Source organism: Leptosomus discolor, chromosome 26, assembly GCF_034619465.1.
Source record: "Leptosomus discolor isolate bLepDis1 chromosome 26, bLepDis1.hap2, whole genome shotgun sequence".
Lineage (NCBI taxonomy): Eukaryota > Metazoa > Chordata > Aves > Leptosomiformes > Leptosomidae > Leptosomus > Leptosomus discolor.
In genome coordinates, this window is record NC_141416.1 from 2,902,239 (window position 1) to 2,920,525 (window position 18,287).

The window sequence follows — 18,287 nt, forward strand, 5'->3', positions numbered from 1 at the left end:
GAAAGGTTTTTTTTTTGAAGGGAACGCTCTGGATATATGTGTGTTTAGAGCATCCAGAGTGGATGAACAGAGCGGAAAAAAATATTATTAGAAGTTCTCATCATCTCAATAAATTTGCATTAGAAAGTCCTTTACCTATTTCCGTTTGTGTGAACCACTTTGGAGATGAACACTGTACCTGTCTGTACGCAAAACTTTCACATACCTGAAGCCAGAGAGTCCACCTTCCTAGACACAGCTCTTGTTCTGCTCTGGACATCCTCTCCCTCATCTCTGTTCTCCAGGCTTTCTTCTGCAGGTTCCTTAGACACTCCGGAATCCTTCCCTTCAGGCTGAGGACTTGATTCTTGGGGAACAAGGCTTGCAGTCAGCTCTTGAGGATCTTTATTTTTATAAAATTTGTTTTCACACACCTGCAAATCAATATACAGGCATATAATTACAGACACGGTGTATCGATCCAAACCTAACACCTTGCTTCCAAAGCATTCCTTGACCCCAGCAAAGGCTTCGCTTTGGCAGCGTGTCTGCATTTAGAAAGCTGAAGCTGCTTTATTATTACGAACAGGCACAGTTCTTTTCGCACAGTGGCCACACAAGCATCTTCCACTAAAAAAAGCTTAGTCTTAAATCAAGAGAACATCAAAATTAACACTATTTAGCGTAGCAAGGAGGGGCAGTAGAAAGTGAGCAGGAGATAAGACAGGGGAAGGCCAGGTATTGCAGTCAGAGCTCCGAAGAGGGAGACACTACTGGTCATCTTTTGATTTACTTTCTTCAACACATTATTTTGGAGATGTGAGGCCCAAGGCCGGACAGATCACCCCAGCAGGGCGCCTCTTGGCAGGACTCTGCTTTCCACTCACCGCTCCCACGACTTGGCCTATTAACTAACCTTACTACTACAATGGCTGCAGGTCCTCCTTTTGCTTTTCTTTAGCTTGAGATCGCTGCTCCCTTCGTGGCAGGAGCACGAACATTCCTTCATCCCATCTACCCACTCGACCTCCTGGAAACAGACATACTCCAGCTGACAAAGGTGCACGGTTCACCAAGGTGCCATCAGGGGAAGGCTGACGCCGAGGGAGCCAGGAAGGGCCGAGCGACGCTCCGCGCGCACCCGGAGAGAACCAACGCGGTCACGCCGCGAGCAAGCAAAGCGCAACGGAAACATTTCAATCCCCTTTCTTCAAATCTTTTTTTGCCTGTGGTGGTGTCTCTCGCCCAGACACATTTCTCCTCACGGGCATGCATTGGCTCAGAGGCCGGATACGCGGACTACCGAGACGCCCCAGGCCCACCTTGTCATTGTGCTGCCCTCCAATCTCTTTCCGCTTCTTATTTTTCGAGGCGGCGTGCATCTTGGGGGGTTCATCCTCCTCTTCCACATCTGGCAGAGACACCTCTTCAAACCCATCAAACTACAAAAAAAAAAAGAAACACACAAAAACCGCTCTATCATGACAGCTCTTCAGCAGCCCAAACTTCACTTTCCTCATGAATTTCTGAATAGTGAGCTCCAGGACATGACAAGTTCAATTACATTAGAAGAGACATAAATGCTGTAAAAAAAAAGATTTGAAAAGTTTGCTTCGGTCCACCAACAGCCATCCCACCCTGCTGCTTCCCTCTCTCTGGAAACGCAGCCCCAATTTGAGTCCTTCAAGTTCAAACGGGCCTAGCATCTCTGCTTTTATCTTTTCTGGTCTTGGTGAAAAGTCTGCTCCACCTCATATTCTTTCTCTTCTGTCCAGTTGATCTCCTCAAAGTCTCCCATGCGGCTGGCGGAGGGCCGTAAGTGATCAAAGAAAACAGAGAATTCATCCTGCAAGTGGTCGTGTCCTTTCAACAGCTGCCACATTTGAGTCTTCAGCTGAAAGAGAAAAACCCAGAGGGAAAAAAAAAAAAAAAAAAGTGTTTCATTCCATGTCATCACATCGTTCTCAGAAGGATTTCTCAAAGCAAATGGAACATCAAGGCTTTTAGACCTCCAACATGGACGTTTATGCTTGCCTTGGTACCACTTCATGAATATTTTGAGATCATTCCACACCCAGCTATCAAATTAGCAAAGAAACAGCCCTCCAAAATTCTAGGCAGACTCTGTAGGAGGCACTGAGCTAAAATTTCACCTGCAAGGTGACAAAAGCAAGGTGGAGGTAGGAGAGAGACACACAGGCCAGTTAGTCATAAAGCCTCTGGAAGAGGCAGCTTCAGTTCCCCACCACGCCGCCCAGGGGAACATCGCAGCTGATAAACTCGGGGTCTCGCAGAGCGGCCCACGGGAGCACGAAGCAGGCTGGCTGACCACGTGCTCGGGGGTTTGGAAAGCAGACCCCTGGGTGCCCCGTTACCTCGGCGATCTCCTGGGGGAGGCAGTCTGCACAACTCTGCAGCACTTTGATGATCTTTTGATGGTGGGCAGGATTTTCAGCGAAACAAATCTCCAGCTGCCTGAGGAACTTCCGGCTTTTTTCAAACGCTTGCTGCTCTTCAAACTGACCAAAAGAAAAACATTCAGCCCTCGCGTCCAAGATCCGTTTCCAAGCACCTCTAGTTGGCTTAAGCCAGCTACAAACTGCCTGTCTCGTTGTTTGTTTTCCATGTGTAGTGGCACCCGCTGCAAAACTGGGAACAGGTGGAGGAAGAGGAACAAGACTCTATCTAACCCATACTTACGTGGGCTATAAAGGTTTGCTTCACCCACACGCCCATAAGACAGGAAAATCCAGAAAGAACCTAACAGGTGAAAAACCTCTGTCTCACAAAGTGGGAGGCTGACTGGGGAGACAAGGGAACCATTCCACCTGCTGAATCTGCACGCTGCCCCTGCAGCCAGGTTCTGCGATGTAACCGGGAGAGGCTGATTCTCCACAGTCACACTTAGCACGAGATGGAAACCACACACTAGACTTTCCAATTCTCATTAGTAAACCAGCAAGGTAAGGAAAGGATTTACCAGCTGTTTACTTTTCTGGCCCTAGGAAGAATTCCTTATTCTTTCACTCCCACAAGCATTCACATTGTCTGCTTAAAACTCGGTGCCCTTCTTTCATGCTACCTACCAGTCCACACTCCAAAGCTTGTTCTGGTAAAAGAAAGGCAGCAAAGTCCGTGAGCAACTGTGGCCAGTCATGCAACAGTTTCTGCAAAGTGGAATAGAGATCCACGGCTGTTCGCTTGTCCGTGCTAATCTCAAACTCATAGATAACGCGAAGGAAGTCTTCATACTTCCCGGGAACGTGCTGCAAGGCTTCACGCACCTGGAAAGAGCAACAGACCTTTACAGGACTGGGTAACATCCAGGAGAAAACAAGGTAAGTTAGTAATCTTTGGTCTCTGGCTACTCAGAATTTACACAGTGCTTCCCGTTTTGTTGAGCCAACTGAGTCTCTTCCGTAAGGATAAATCTGAACTGCTCACAAGAGAGAAGGGAACCAAAGCCAAGCCTACGAAATTCCGAAGTTAAGGGGGCCCGGTGCTGCGGACTGACGGCAGGCAGCAGCTACACACCCCACCGCCACTCGCTCACGCGCTCCCCTCCTGCCCCCGGCAGGACAGGGGAGGGAAGAGGAAGAGCAAAAGCAAGAAAACTCAGAGGTCGAGACAAAGACGGTTTATTACGTAAAGAACCACCCCATGGGGTGCTAGGAAGAAAGATGGCTCCATCCCAACCAGACCCAGCACACCCAGTTAGACGTGGCTCAGGCACGGACTGTGTTAGGGGACTCCCAGTGCCTGACGTTCCCGTTTCTGCGCCACGCACGGTCTGGCTCACCCTGCTCAGGTAGGCTTGGGCAAACGCCAGGTCCTTCTGCTCCCGCAGGGGATCTCTCTCCAGGATGTCTTCGTCGTACAGGAGGAGCAGCTTCGATGTGTCTTTGCTGGCACGAGCCCGTCCCCTCTTATTTCTGGTTCTGTGGGAGCTCCTGCTCTTCCCAGGGGCTTTCATGCTCTCTCCTGTGAAGAAGCACAAGCTGTACAAAGTACCTTTCATACACTCCCTGGGTTGGCAGGCAGCTCCTCCTCTAGATCAACATTGCAACAGAAAAGTAGGTTTTTGGAGCTAGTGATGACTTAACTGCTGACGTGTAAGAGCAACATTTCATTAGTCAGGCTGGTTAACATATTTTAAATTGGCTGTTTGTTTTTACAGCATCTGATGGGAAAAATCTCTGGATATAGCCACAAACCCATCCTAGCAATCTTCTAAGAACTAACAGATACATCTACCACATACAGGGGCAAAAAAATCATAGCGGGTAAATGGAGATACGATATGAGCATCAGAGCTGGCTGTTAACACCTGCAAATGACTCTCTCAGCTTATTATTTACGTGAATAGAGTTAACATCACAGATAAACCACTGGTGTCACATAACAGGGAATGAAATAGTCTACTAAGAGCTGCTACATCGAGATTTTATGTCTCGAGATTAGGAATCTGTTGGTCTAATGGGCTGAGGTCCACCTCCTCAAAGTTCATTGCTCAAATTCATTTACTACTTGCTAGATTCTGTTAAGATATTACTTTGTTTCATTCATTTTTCCCCAACATGACCTTGTTAACACAAAATTCAATTTAGCAAAGATCTGACTGTTCAATACTGTTCTTACGTAGGGACTGGGTATCAGCTGACACAAACCACAACACTTATGTCTGCAAATTTTTGCAGCATCACTGCATTACAACGGACTAAAGACGCTGGGCTCACACGCACGGGGGCTTCTAGGGCAAGAGCTATTTTTACAGAATCGTGAGTGCGTTGCAAAATTCAGTTTCCAGATGGAAAGCATCACGAAGGTCAGATGTACAAAGTGAAATTAAACCCAGATACAGCTCCCACATTGTTTTGCTTTTAATGCAGGGAGCAGCTCTATTTCCCAGCACCCCGTGCCCAAAGAGACCCACAGAACTTACCTGCTGGCATTCTGTGGGCTTCCACCTGCGGGGCCGTCTTTGCCAACGGGAAGGCAGATTTAGGTTCCTCTGATACATCTCCACATATTTCATCATCTTTCTGTAAACTCTCTATTCCCTCCCCTTCCTCCTCCTCTTCTTCCTCAGGCTCAGAGTTCTCTTCCTGGGAATTCTCTTCTTCAGAATCTCCTTCTTGGCTTAAGCGTCTCTCTGTTGCAAGCCAAGTAAGTTTTTCCATTGTCTCCTTAGAAAGCAAGGACAAAAAAAGTCACATTGTTTTCTTTTGGTGTTTGTTTCAATGTTGGTCAGTAACCAGCTCACTCCACCGTAACTCTAACGGCCCATCTCACAGACCAACCCCTGACCAACGAGAAGATTCCACTGACGGGACCCAATTCAACCACCACCAGAACGGCCTATTTTTGTATCACGCACAAAACTGAATCTCAGAATGTGTTGCTTATAAAAGCCTGAAGTTAGATGGGATGGATCACCTTCGTTCTTAAAGGTTTGCTGCAGTTATGACCTGGAAAATAATTTTCCTTTAAAGTACCACCCTAGTGCAAGGTGTTCCTGCCCATGGGGCTGGAACTAGATGATCTTTAAGACTCCTTCCAACCCAAAGCAGTCTGGGATTCTCTGATTACTAAAGAACAGCCTCGGCAGAGGAAGTCCTTATGACTCAGCAGAATTTAAATTAAATCTGCATATTTGAAAGATATTCCTGTAGCTTGGACTTAAAACCTTCTCAGAAAAAGGTGGTGTCCAGTTTCTCTGCAGAACAGCACACCACCACGCTACTATACAGTTAACAGTCCAGCTTTCCAATTGGATTAAAACTGTGATTTGCCCTGACTCCACTAGGGTGTTTCAGGATACCAATATCTGTCATCAGTAAGTTTTTTTAAAGCTTTTTTTGCCTTTACCTGAAGTTCTGGCACTGAAAGAATAGATTCTTCTGATGCTGATGACATTTCTTCATCCTCATCTTGGGTAAAATCATCGAAGTCGTCTTCTTCCTCCTCTTCTTGTCCTTCTCTCTCTCCTCCAGCTTCAGGGCCAGCTGGTGTCCCAACAGACTGGCCATCTATACTGGATGAATCCTCTGGTCTCCCTAGGGGACTACTAAATTCTGCCTCAACATCTGCTGTATAAGAAAGATTCTTTGGAGACTCACTGCTCACTTGTGGTCCAGCAACGACACCTGCATTCACCTGCTGTTCCCCATGGGGAGACGACTGCAAAGCCCGTCGTTCTTCTTCCCCCTTCTCGTCACACGGAGTGTGCTCCTTTTTAACCCCTTTCGGGTCACTGGAACACGAACATGCGGCCTCCATGTTCAGCTCCTGGCCCAGTTCCAACATGAATTCCTCCTTCACGTCCGTACATAAAAGATCCCTCTTCTGTACTGCATTTGCTTCCTTGGTAGCATCGTTTGAATCTTCAGGCTCCATTTTCACCGTTTCATCTGGATCTTCTAGATGAGGCAAAAGGTCCACAGACAACGGCTCTGAAGCTTTCTTCTTCTCTCCTTCGACCACTGCCCAGCTACAGCAGTCACTCCTGTTTACCTGTTCCTGACTGCCACTGCTTGAAGCGGCAGGATTTGTACCACATTCCTTCTTGGGGGAGACCGCGGAGCACGAAACGTACAGCTCCGGGGGTTCAACCTTGGGCTCCACCGTGGGATAGGCATTTTTGTTGTTTCCAGCAGGGCAGGAAGGAACCAGATTCAGCTGTTCTTCACTTTCACCAACAGACGACGCAGAAAGACCAACGGGGTTAGGAGACACTATCAGCGAAGGGATTGAAGAAGTCACCAGAGGCTGATTTAATGGGCAGGGGAAAGTGGATGGATTTACCAATAAGGTTGTGACTGGAATAGCCTGAGGGCCTCTACCAACGGTGGTATTTATGGGCTGAATCATATTGCAACCATTGCCTATATTAACCACTTTCACCGTGGTAGCAGGTACGGTAAGGATGACAGGAGATGGCTGAATCAAAGGCGAAGCCTTCAGCAGTGGGGCAGGTTTTGTCCCTTTTTTCTTTTGGTAGCCCTTACGAACACAAGGCTTGCGTATTTTCGCTCCGGCCAAAGCTGGCAACATCAGTTTTGGCTGAAAAGTTACTGGGTTTGAGGACACTACAGCTGGCGGTACAGCAGCTGAGAAAGCTTGTCTGGAGTCCGAATGCGAAGTGGAGAGGACACTCTGAAATTCCAAGCCATCTCCACTTCCTACCACGGCTGGAACATTCAAAGGCTGCACTCCCGGCACAGTCTGCACCACTGCAGCTGGCTGGATTAGCCGAGGAATCTGAACCATAACTTTGCTGGGAGGAGCTTCTGACTGGGACAGCTTCACAGTTTTCTGGATGTTAATAGGGTTGGAACTGGGCTGCAGGCAAGGACTCGGTCGAATGAGAACAGGCTTCAGAGCTGAAGACCTCTGTCTCCTCCACGCTCTCCTAGAGAATCGATTGGCAAGGGGCTTTAGGGTCAGTACCAGTCCCTTTGGCATGAGCAGAGGGTATTTTTCATCATGTTCTGTGTCTGAAGTTTCCTTTCCTGTCCTCAAAAAGACAGATTCTGCATCAGGTGAACCTGGCATCTCCCTGGCATCTTCTGCTAATTGCTTCAACTCCCCCTGAATGGAGGGCAAGCTTGCCTAAAGGGAACAAGAGTTCATTAGTCCAGTCCATAGGCTATTCCTCTAATACCACCTTCAAACAGCACCACAGAAGGCTACAGACAGCAACTTGCTTCTATAAAAGTAAAGCGTTATTCTTTATTCTACTGTATATTGCTTTATATTTACTGAATATTACTTTTATTCACAAGTTTTACTCCAAAGCCTTCAAAAGAATCTGAGAGTCTGAAAGAAACAACAGAACTGGAGTGCTTTATAAAGGTTCCTTTGGTAAACACACGATTTTGGGGGAAGGAAGCTTCCCTGTAACAACTAAACACAAAGGCTGATTAAGAGGACTGGATTTTATGGCATCTGAATCTAATTCTTTCCTCAAGACACATTCCTCCTTGACTGACTCGCAGGCATGGTCACTGTGCCTCCAACTTAGTCCTCCTCGTGCAAAGAAATCTCAGAGGAAGAATCCTTATGAGACATTTTGGCATAACAAAACCAACAGCCCCGCTGCAGGTGAAGATAACCTTAGAAAACCCCACCCCAAAGCCAGCGAGGTTTTAAGGGGGAAGAACACGCCCTCTCTCGTGGCTGCAAGACAGTGGGAAAGATGGCAACCCTGCCAACCACACGGCAAAGGTCAGACTATGTTGCTTGACAAATTAACAAAAATCAACACACCAAACCACAGACGTTAGAAATACACCCATGTGGCAAAACGAGGATGTGACAAGCACTGTACGTGCGAGATAACCTCAGTCAGGTGCTGCAGCTGGGCAGGCAAGCCCCAAGAGCAGTGCTGGACACTCCAGGTCGCTAAGCACTGCTGCTCTGGCTGCGCTCACCAGCCAGACGTGGCTAACACGGGCTCCCATGCAGCACAATCAGGCTACTTCGGACTCCAGAGCTGGAGGCTAACCAAACAGCCCGCTCTGGGCCTAGGCTTTAAAGAAAAGAAAGAGGGGAAAAAAAAAAAAATACTCAAAAGAAATCAACCCAAAAAGCTGGATGAAGAATAGCAGAAACTACCTTTAGCCAAAATGGCAAGCGATGTTCTTCTCTCTCCACCGGTGGCTTCCACTCGTTCGGCTGGACTTCCTCACAGCACTTGAACAGCACGGGCAGCTGCTTCGTCTTTTTGTAGTACTGTGGGGGGACAGGAGAGACGAGACAAGACAACGGTCAGATCTCCCGTCCGATAACCGCTGGGATGGGGAATAAGGATGGGGCTCTGCAGAAGTGCTCATCTGAACAAAGCAGCTCTCGTCACTACTTCAATAAGGTACCACCCACAGAAACATTAAAAAGTTAATAATAAAGGCCGAACAAGCGCTCACTGCCACCGTGGTTTCTCTCAAAAGCAAGCAGGTGTACTGGCTTCAAGAGTTTCTGGTTCTTATTCTCTCCTCAGCAGTGGCTCATGGGGCAGGACATGGGCCCGCTGGACCTTCGGCCTGACTGGAGACAGCACTTCACTGCTCCAGGTTCGCTTGTCTGAATTTGTCAGGCTGACCGAAGCCACAGTTGTGCTACAACTGCCTGCAAGTGCTGGGCTCTAAAGAGTCAAAACGGTAATAGAAGTACTTGCAAAGTAAAGAGGATAAGGCCTTTTTGAAGAAATCCTCATTGCTAATAAAAGGATCTCGTTTTCTTTTAAGAAAGTGTCAGCACACGTACAAAAACGGCCTCGGAACAAACAGCGTAGCTCTTCTTGCATAACAAACACCAACCAGACCCACGAACCTGAACCCCACCAAACCACGATCTGCAGCACTTACTCTGATGATGTTATCAGGAGCTCGATTCATATTAAGATTCTTGATTCGTACTGTAAGCTGGTGGGCAGTTTTTGTTGGCAAGAGGTACTTGCTGATCAACGGCTTTGGAAACTCTGTCCCTTCAAAATGTTTCAAACCTAAAGCTAATAAACTGGGGGAAGGGGGGGGGAAGAAGTCTTTTAGACAGTTCAGCAGACTGCTATTTGGATGTGCTGTTGCACAACACACAGATAACCCAAAAGCTTGCATCCTAGAAATCCTCCTTAACAAAGCAGTCCCATTTGTATCCATTTTATTCAACAGTCCTAAGCACCTACTTGTCCTCTGCCTTGGTGAAGATAATCTTGTCCCGGGGAGGGTTTGCTTTCAAGGAACATATTGGCAGTAACTCTGGATACATAAAGACTCTCCTTGTTGCCAAAATCCATGCCACTTGCTTTGGCAAACATGGAAATTCATTGGCTGTGAAAAGAATTAACAGATAAGGACAGACATATACACGGACAAACAGTGGTTTTCACAACTGACCTCTTGAAAACACTGTTTCTTTTATTCCCTTCACCGGAAAAAAAGAGAGAGACTTTCCCCCTGGGTTTTAGAATCTGCGTATTTCCTAGTTTTAGCCCCCAAGTATACATCAGCAAAAGGTAAAATTCCTTCCCCTTCCACCTTTTCTTTTGCTCTGCAATGAAAAAGCACTTGTAAAAAGCTCTGTGCGTTTCAGATGAACTCACTCTCCAGCTAGCGGAAAAATCACAAACCAAACACTTGAAACCAGCGGTTTGGAGCTTTTTCTTTACTAAAACACTCCAACAAAGGGAATGTGTCCTCGATGTGTGTTAACCAACCCATTTAGAACAAGTATTTCCAGTTTTATAGTTTCTTGATGGACTTCTGCAGCTACAAACATCAGCTGCAGAGCAATAAATGGCAGGACTACGGTGTCAAACAAGCTTGTATAATATGCTTTACTGTGTGGCAAGTTTAAGAGGTAAAAAAGCACTCAATGAAGCCAAGGGTTTTATCTAAAAATACCTCACAAGATTTAAAAAAAAAATATTAAAAAATTCATTCTGAACAGCACTCTGAGGCCTATCTCCTCTGGAGGGCACAGAGCATGAACTACCTCCCACTAAGTGCTTCCCCACCTCTCGTCAGCTCAAATACACACCGCTCTTCTTCACTGCTTTGCGAGGGCTCCAGTCAACTTGGACTTGGGCATGAAAATCCTCGATGAGCTGCAGGGCTCCCTTCAAGTTGCACGGCTGGAACACTGTTTGAAACTTCGGATTGAAGGACTGACGAAGGAGGGTAGAGCTTCGGGCGAAGTTACCGAGCTCGCTCTGCAAAGGCAAACCCAGGAAAAGGTAAAAGCAGATGCTTCGAATGGAAGGTGAAGAGCAATAATGCTGGTGAATGTGCATTTTGCAATAATGCAAAATAAAAGCTGGTGAAGTGACAGGCATTAAAAACGTAGTGTTACAGGGCTTATTGTGGAGTGTTACAAATCTATGAATAATCCGAGGAATTTTTAAAGTTTGGGTTTGGTGGGGGGATTTTTTGGTTTTGTTTTTTTTTTAATTTTTATTTTATTTTATTCCCTGACTTTCCAGAATGTTGCAAGGTCACAGACTGTTCACTAATTACGAAGCTGCATCTTTTGAACTTTGTTTTCAGTACTTCCAAGCAAATAATCTAAAAAAATACAAAGACATGCCAATTCCAAGCACTGTTGTTGGTCAGCATCACCTGAATTATTTATCTAAGTACAGAGCACGTTCATAGCAGGCAAACACCACCACTCCCTTACTGAGTGGTAGTCTCTCTCAACGGTATCAATTAAATAAATTAAGCTCTCTAAACATCTCCAGCAACCAGCAATCATTAAAACTGATGTAGCTCTGATTTTAGACATAACCTTACCAAAAACATCCTGGTAGTACTGGCCTCTGAACTTAAAGCAGGGTTGGCACTTGCGAGGAGATGGATTTGCGTCAGAAGCTGAACATGCTTGAAGAATAAAATCAGACAAATGGGTTTTTTTCAGTGTATCAGAACTCCAAAAAATTGGAAAGCGTAAGCACAGAGGCACAAGAAGTATCTCCCAAGCACAGCACCGCCCCCCCCCCCCAAAAAATCACATTCCGACTCAAAAAAACCCCTTTTAAGCAACAGCAACTGAGGGGAAACGTTAACATCCACTGGCAAGCAGTCTATTATACAGATTTTGCACACAGCGCCCGTTTAAGTCTTAGGGCAGTTTCCTAGCTTTTATGCCAGTCTCACACCGTAATGACAAATACAGAAAGCGCATTTTTTTCTAATTAAATACTTCAGTATTTCTTCAGGAACAATGACTTCAGCTATCAGAACTCCCCATAGGCACACCAACACCATACATCTTGCTTTGCAGGTGAAAAATCACAAAGGTCATGTACTCTACACATCTAATACAGGATCCAGTTCTTCAGCTTGTGTCTGAGGCCTGTGCCCTCTCCTGGCTGCCACGGACCCAGACGTGTATGAGGTAGTCAGAATACCAAACGAGCGCTCAGCAAGACTTGTGTTAAGTTCACACAAAACCTGTGCACTTTGCCCTCATGAGATTGAGTTGACGCCAAGTTTCACGTTTTGAGGAGTCCTCCTGACCTTTGTATGGACATGGAACAAATTCTCCAAGTACAGCTGCTCATCTGTGCTGCTGACAGCTTTTACAACGTTCAAACTGAATTTCTACACAGTTTTGTGTGGTGGGAGGAGGAAAAAGAGGAACCAAACTACATCAAGAGTAACGTTCTTTAGAAAGTAATAAAGAAGTCGGTGAAAATAGGGGACTCTGACAGATTACAGTCGGAATTCAAACACTGCCAGGGCAGCTCTAACATGAGAACACCACAGATGCCAAGAAATAAGCTCTACTCTGCACGTTCAATTCAAATTGCCTTTCAGTGTGAAATCAGGCGTGTAAATATCACCTCTTAAAGCTCCAGCTTCAAAGGCAGCTCGTTCAATTAATTTGTTTCAGGAAGCACGCCAAAGCGCTTGCTGTACCGTCGCCTGTCCCTGCCCGCCCCAGCGTGCGGCCAACGTTCGTCGGGTCAGACCAGACAACACTTCATTACCTGCTGCATTTGCTGCTGGAGCCTCTTTCTTTGTGTGCTGTCCAGAACAAGGCTCTGGAGAAGCTTCTCATTTTGAGGTTTTGATTTTTCTATCTCTTGTGGTGGCTTGATCGAGGACTTCTTCATTCTCAGCTGCTCAAGCTGTTCCTTCACCGTCCGGTGTTGTTCATTCAGTAAATTGGCCAGAGGCTCTTCAAATCTGTTTGAGATCAGGCAGACCAAAATGTAATATATGATTTAACAACCATTTACGTTTATTTGGAGTATTTTCCTCTGTATCTGGGATGCACAGTTTAAGAACTATCATCCTGGTACTACTCAACACTGACAGTAAACTTCACTTGAAAAAACAGAGTTATTTATACACTTGGCTTAGATATAAATCTTTTTATCTGCCGCAGCACTGCTGTAGTTCTGGGATGCAATGCTTCAACCGCTTATCCCAAGGACAGTTAAGTCTTGTCCACCACTCCCAGCCATATCCCATGTGTGTTCCACTCAAGTGCCCAGATACTCTCGACAGCAGTCTGAGATAATCCAGGACACGTTAGAACCAATCCTATTTAACTCGGATCATCAGGCAAGGTCTGAACCCAAAGGTATTATGGGTGGCATTTTACCATGAAAGATCACACACTGACTCAAACGCTGTTACTTCAAAAATAAAATACAATACATTAAGTATCACCTAGCTTTATGCAGAGGACTCCACTAGACATCTACTGACACTGCAGTGAGAGCTACTCGTGTAGCAGAGGAGAGGATGTACACATTGCTGTCCTTTCAAAAACAGCTTCAACTATCCCCTGCTTTATGACAGATTTTTATTTACTTTAGCTACTCCAGTTAATTCTCGGATCTCTGCTAGTTATCAGCTTCACTTCTGTAACAGGCCTAGAGTCAGTTATAAGTAAAGTTGTTCCACGATGTCTCCAAAGTGAGGTATCCTAAAAACAATAAACCTAGCACTCGGCTGTTTTGCCACAAAGCGACTTCACCTGTATACAGATAAAAGTGGGGAAGAAACAATTGTGAGAACGGCCCACCAAAGAAAAAGCCATAACCAAAGGCAAATGCACATAATACGAGAGAGCGTGAAGTTTCCCTGCTTTTAGTCTGTAGCTGGTTTAAGAATTGCTGCACTCCCCTCTGGTACTGCTCACCCCAGAGAGAGTATGGAGAAACCCCAGCCTTCGTTTTAGCTCCTTTCCCAAACAGATACAGCTTGATCTCGAGCTGACCTGCCCCATAAACAAGGAGACGCTGGTCACGCCGCAGGTCACCTTCAGCCAGCTCCTGCACCCGGTTAAACACAGCGGCAGTGTTCCCTAGAGACAAACTCTTTAGACCCTTTCCTCTTCGAGGCACTCTTTCAAGTATAACCCGTACCAAACATCATCAAAAGCCAATTTCCAAACTTTACAGTCTTTTCAGACCCAGGCCTCAGCTATCTCATGCAGGTTTTTTCCTTAGAAAAGGCCACCATTACATCCAAGCTGTTTACTTAAAAGATCAGGTGACACACTTGGCCAAAGCAGCTCCTCGAGCTTTTCTGTCATCAGAAAAATGTAAGGGCAGCCAGTGAACTCTGCCCCTCCCCTTACCAATTAAAAAAATGGAATAAAATTTTAAAAAGGCAAGAAAACCATTATTTTTCTGAAATTATTTCAGAACACTACACCTGCCACCAGAGCAAGGCACAAGGATGAAGAGAGCTACCGGGCTGAGGCTGGGACCTTCTTTGCACAGGTCCTACACAGCTTTGATCACAGGTGCAGCAGCACCCCAGTATCCACCATTTCTCCACCCACTGCTTCAAAGATCTCAGCCAGTCCCGCCACATCCCGCTCCACTGACTGCCCTCAGCGTAACAGCCGGAGGGAGTGACTTCTCGGGCAAGGAAGCAATGTTTTCAGAATAGTCTAACACATATGGACGGACTTGAGAAAGAAACACAGTTTCAATACCCAGGGACAGTATATATAGCATGGAGATCAAAGGATCCTCCACGAGACAGGCCGGCTGGTTGGAAGAGATCACCGTTCTGAAAGACCTCGGCTGTTTTCAGCTACGAGGCAGAACAGCCAGCACCAACCTTCCAGTGCAGGCACTCTTGCCGTCTCTTTCTGAGCAGTGACATCTTCACTGTTGTCAGATGCGTTGCAAACAGTAAAGCCAAAGGCGGCAGACAGGAACGAAGAGGTCCAGTTAAGTGTTCAAGCTCATAAATAAAATGGCTCAGAGCTTTCAAAACAGTGGCCTGGGCTGAGAAGGCGTTCCGTCTCTGGGATGGCTGCAGTACAGCTGCAGGTAACCGTAGGCTTTTCATCGTAACAGAGTTACTTTTTTAATTTTACAGTTATAACCAACTGAGCCTACCTAAGTGCCTGTGGTGTATTGAAATTCGGCCGTGACTCTGTAACGTTATCTTCATCTTCCGGACCTTCATCCTCCATGTTCGAGAAACCCATCTCGTCCTGAAACTGACAGCAGATGTGTAGCAGCCGTCAGGAACAGAAAGCTCGAGCAGAACATTTACCACCAACTGTCTTTAGTTAATAAAGCTCACAACAATCCTCTTAGCACAGACATTCATCTCTGCACAGACCACCCCCTTATGGCTTTAGAGATTTCACGTCAGATCTGAGAAAGAGCTATTCTCCAGTCCTATACCAAATTTAGCACTTACGGTCTCAAACAGCTCCTCCATCAGTTCATTCACTTCCTTTTCTGCAAGTAAAATGAAAAAGTATGAAGATTCCTTTTCCAAGAAACACTTTGCAATCCTGTTGTAATATCAAGTCATTGAAGGAATCTCTCTTGCAAAGGGAAACCCTCCTCTTGCAAAACGAGGACCAGTGAGGAAAGGCCCCTGATACTATATTCCTTTTTAATGCCAGGCCCCAAAAAACGTTCAGCTGAGACTGTTTTGATTCAAAAATATCATAGAAAAACTAATTTTCAGAATTAAATTTCAAGTTATGTTAACCCGTAATGAGACCTAAGCCAAGTGCGCTTTAGGGAGAAGATGAAAAGTGGTCTGTTTATAAAACTCACTTGAAGGTTGTAAGGGCTTGCAGAACAGTTAATTACACCCAAGTCATGAGGCAAGCACGCCATTCTGAATTGTCTGAAGCTTTATCAAAGACTACACCATCACACAAGCATTAGGCTTCAGTCTGTGGTATGGAGGAGTAAAGCGGCATCTGAGAGCGCAGCAGCTCCGGCCGGATCCTTCCGTGGATTCACAGAGAGCCAGTTTTGCACAGAAAAGCTGTTCGAGCCAGCGTGTGGATGTCTATAAATCAGCCTACACTGCAAAATCTTTGCAATGAAACACTTTTCCAAATGCATTACTAACCCTAACAAGAAAGGAGATGGGATTGCAAAAGGACTTACTGGTGATTCTCACAGCACGATCATTTCTGAAGTCTTCTGTATCTGGTTCATCCAGATCTTCCAGGAAATTGTACTCAGGGTCATCATCATCATCTGCTTCATCTAACAAGGAGCATGTTTTTAAATGTCATTACCCTGCCTCAAGACCAATCGGTTGCCAGGAGCAGTAGTACTTTGTTTACTGCCTGACACGGCGCAGAGGGCTAGGAGTGCTGCTTGAAATGAACTCTCTGTTCCTTCTTACAGAAGCGATACCAAGCCCATCCTCTTTTCAAACTGAGCTACTAGCACCCCTAATTGTAGCCATTCCCTTCTAGAAAAGCTGGATTTATTCTCTGTGACCCAAGTTTCAGCTAAACTTAGGAAGACTGAAGTAGCAGGATTTCAATTAGTGTTGAAATAATAATAATATATTCAATAAACATATAATTCAACTTGCACAACTGTAAGCAAGCAGAAAATTCAGGACAGAAGGAAGTCAAGCCCCAAAGTTTGGTCTTGGTTCTTCTCAAAGAACAAAAAGTTGTTTTTACGAAGACAAGTGGCATCCCTAACAAGGAGACACCCAGATAGATTCAGGTATACCAGTGCTGCCAGCTTCCTGACACAGCACGACGGATTAAGGGCTGAAACACAGAACCTTCATTTATGGTTGCAAACTACTGCAGGTGCTGGCTAGCAAATATTTACAAGTGAGACACATGAAGTTTAAATACCCACACAAATGTCCATGGAGAAGGTGAGGAAAGCTGATAGCATGCAAGCCACATGCGTATTACTGAACAAGATAATGGCTGCAGCCAAGAACATCAGGTATAAATAGAAAGAAAAAGCTCCAGGCTTTCAATGTAACCCTCAATTCCAGTGAGCAACCACAACAAAACACCTGTCACACACCTTCATTCTCCACATCGTCGTTCATGAGTCCTCCAAGCCACCTTTTCCATTCTTCATCATCTGCAGTATTGGGATCGTACATGTCAGGTGTGATATCTGGGGCCTGGAGCTCAGCCTCCAGCTGCCCAAGAGGAACGTCCTTCAGGGGTCTCTTGGACCGGGTTCGGAAGGCAATGAGGCTGTCTTCCAGAGACTGAGAGGTGAAGGAAAAAGCACAATGGAATTACAACAGCTCTGCTTTTCTGTTTCTCTGGCAGCGGGGTTTTCAGCCCAACACCAAAACCATTAGATTCCTGCCAGAAAGACTCATTTACTTCGCCAGTCCGAGAAAGCTGAACTTCCATCACTCTCGCTGTTAAACTGCTATTGTTCATAAATGTATTATTGTTCATTTATCTCATGCTAAACTCTTATCTGCTACCGAGGAAGCAACCTCCACTTGCAATACTCGATCCTTTCACCTACGTTTTACTGTTTGCCCCCTTCACTACCTGAAATCAACCCTGAGCCGCAGCACAGGGCTGTCTCTTCGCGGCTCCTCACTCTTGCACAGTGACACACATCAGTAGTATTTTTCTCATCATTAAGAGCAAACAGTGGTTCTCTTTACAACCAAGCTTCCTCAGGTGCTAACAGCACACTTGCCTGCAAAACACAGCTAAGCTGAGCGGGTGTCTTTCAAAAGGAAAACTATTTTCCTTAGTTCCGTAAATGTCACAGAATTACATTTAACAGACAAGACAACGGTAGTGAGAGGCTTAGGAGCATAAATAGAACATGTCATTATGGCACAAGAAACTACAAGTATACATCACTAACATCACTGTACTAACAGCTACCTCTCCTCTCTCACAGAGCTAGCAGCCTACACACTATGGAGACCCAACTTCTTATCTAAAGTCATAAAAGGAGAGCAGAAGGCAGCAAAAGTAATAGCAGAGAACACCAGGAAGCTACCTCCTTTCTAACAAATTTTACTCAAACTAAGACCACGCTATTACAGCAGCCCCCAAACCAGTACCTGATAAGAATCCATGCACACTGGGCTTGATGCCAGTTCTTCATCCACTGCATGCAGCTTCTCCATGAACGTGCTGTCTTTGTTTTGCTTTGGTTTAGGAGGTGGTGGAGGTCCCATGGGAACTACTTCAGCACTAATGTGTCTAACAACAGGTGTAGTAACCTTCTCCATCTAATTAAAAAGGCCTTAGCGTTAAAAGGTTTCATTTAGAACATAATTTCCAAGGACAGAATAAGTCTCCTTTTCTGCTTGCCCAGAGTCTAGCCCAAGAGAAGTGAGAGAAACACTCCACAGAAGGAAACGGATCCTTCATCTTACACTCACTTGGATTTTCAGAAAGTAGAAATAAAGGTACTACTCAAAAGACTTGCAGGAAAGGAGATATTTGGAAGACTTGAGTATCAGTCTCAACGCTACGAGAGGTGATAAACCCAAGCACTAGTAATTGTGGCACACTCCCAACCCTCCCAAAAACAAACCCATGGCGAGTACAACATGGAAACA

At 45.7% G+C, this 18,287-nt stretch overlaps 1 protein-coding gene across 2 annotated transcripts in view; it reads right to left on the reverse strand.

The window, feature by feature from the left end:
- LOC104353862 (GON-4-like protein) overlaps positions 1-18,287 on the reverse strand; it is a 29,234-nt gene that overhangs the window by 3,513 nt on the left and 7,434 nt on the right. For both annotated transcript variants that reach the window (XM_086478413.1, XM_086478411.1), the window contains 20 exons: positions 17,784-17,954; positions 16,763-16,955; positions 15,866-15,967; positions 15,156-15,196; positions 14,846-14,949; positions 12,467-12,665; positions 11,268-11,354; positions 10,516-10,687; positions 9,662-9,806; positions 9,345-9,495; positions 8,596-8,712; positions 5,848-7,590; positions 4,922-5,165; positions 3,779-3,960; positions 3,066-3,263; positions 2,355-2,498; positions 1,730-1,873; positions 1,302-1,421; positions 896-1,009; positions 206-413 (listed from right to left, as the gene is read on the reverse strand). In XM_086478413.1, coding sequence (XP_086334539.1) covers positions 206-413; positions 896-1,009; positions 1,302-1,421; positions 1,730-1,873; positions 2,355-2,498; positions 3,066-3,263; positions 3,779-3,960; positions 4,922-5,165; positions 5,848-7,590; positions 8,596-8,712; positions 9,345-9,495; positions 9,662-9,806; positions 10,516-10,687; positions 11,268-11,354; positions 12,467-12,665; positions 14,846-14,949; positions 15,156-15,196; positions 15,866-15,967; positions 16,763-16,955; positions 17,784-17,954 — 4,579 coding nt within the window. The remainder of the gene's footprint in view (positions 1-205; positions 414-895; positions 1,010-1,301; positions 1,422-1,729; positions 1,874-2,354; positions 2,499-3,065; positions 3,264-3,778; positions 3,961-4,921; positions 5,166-5,847; positions 7,591-8,595; positions 8,713-9,344; positions 9,496-9,661; positions 9,807-10,515; positions 10,688-11,267; positions 11,355-12,466; positions 12,666-14,845; positions 14,950-15,155; positions 15,197-15,865; positions 15,968-16,762; positions 16,956-17,783; positions 17,955-18,287) is intronic.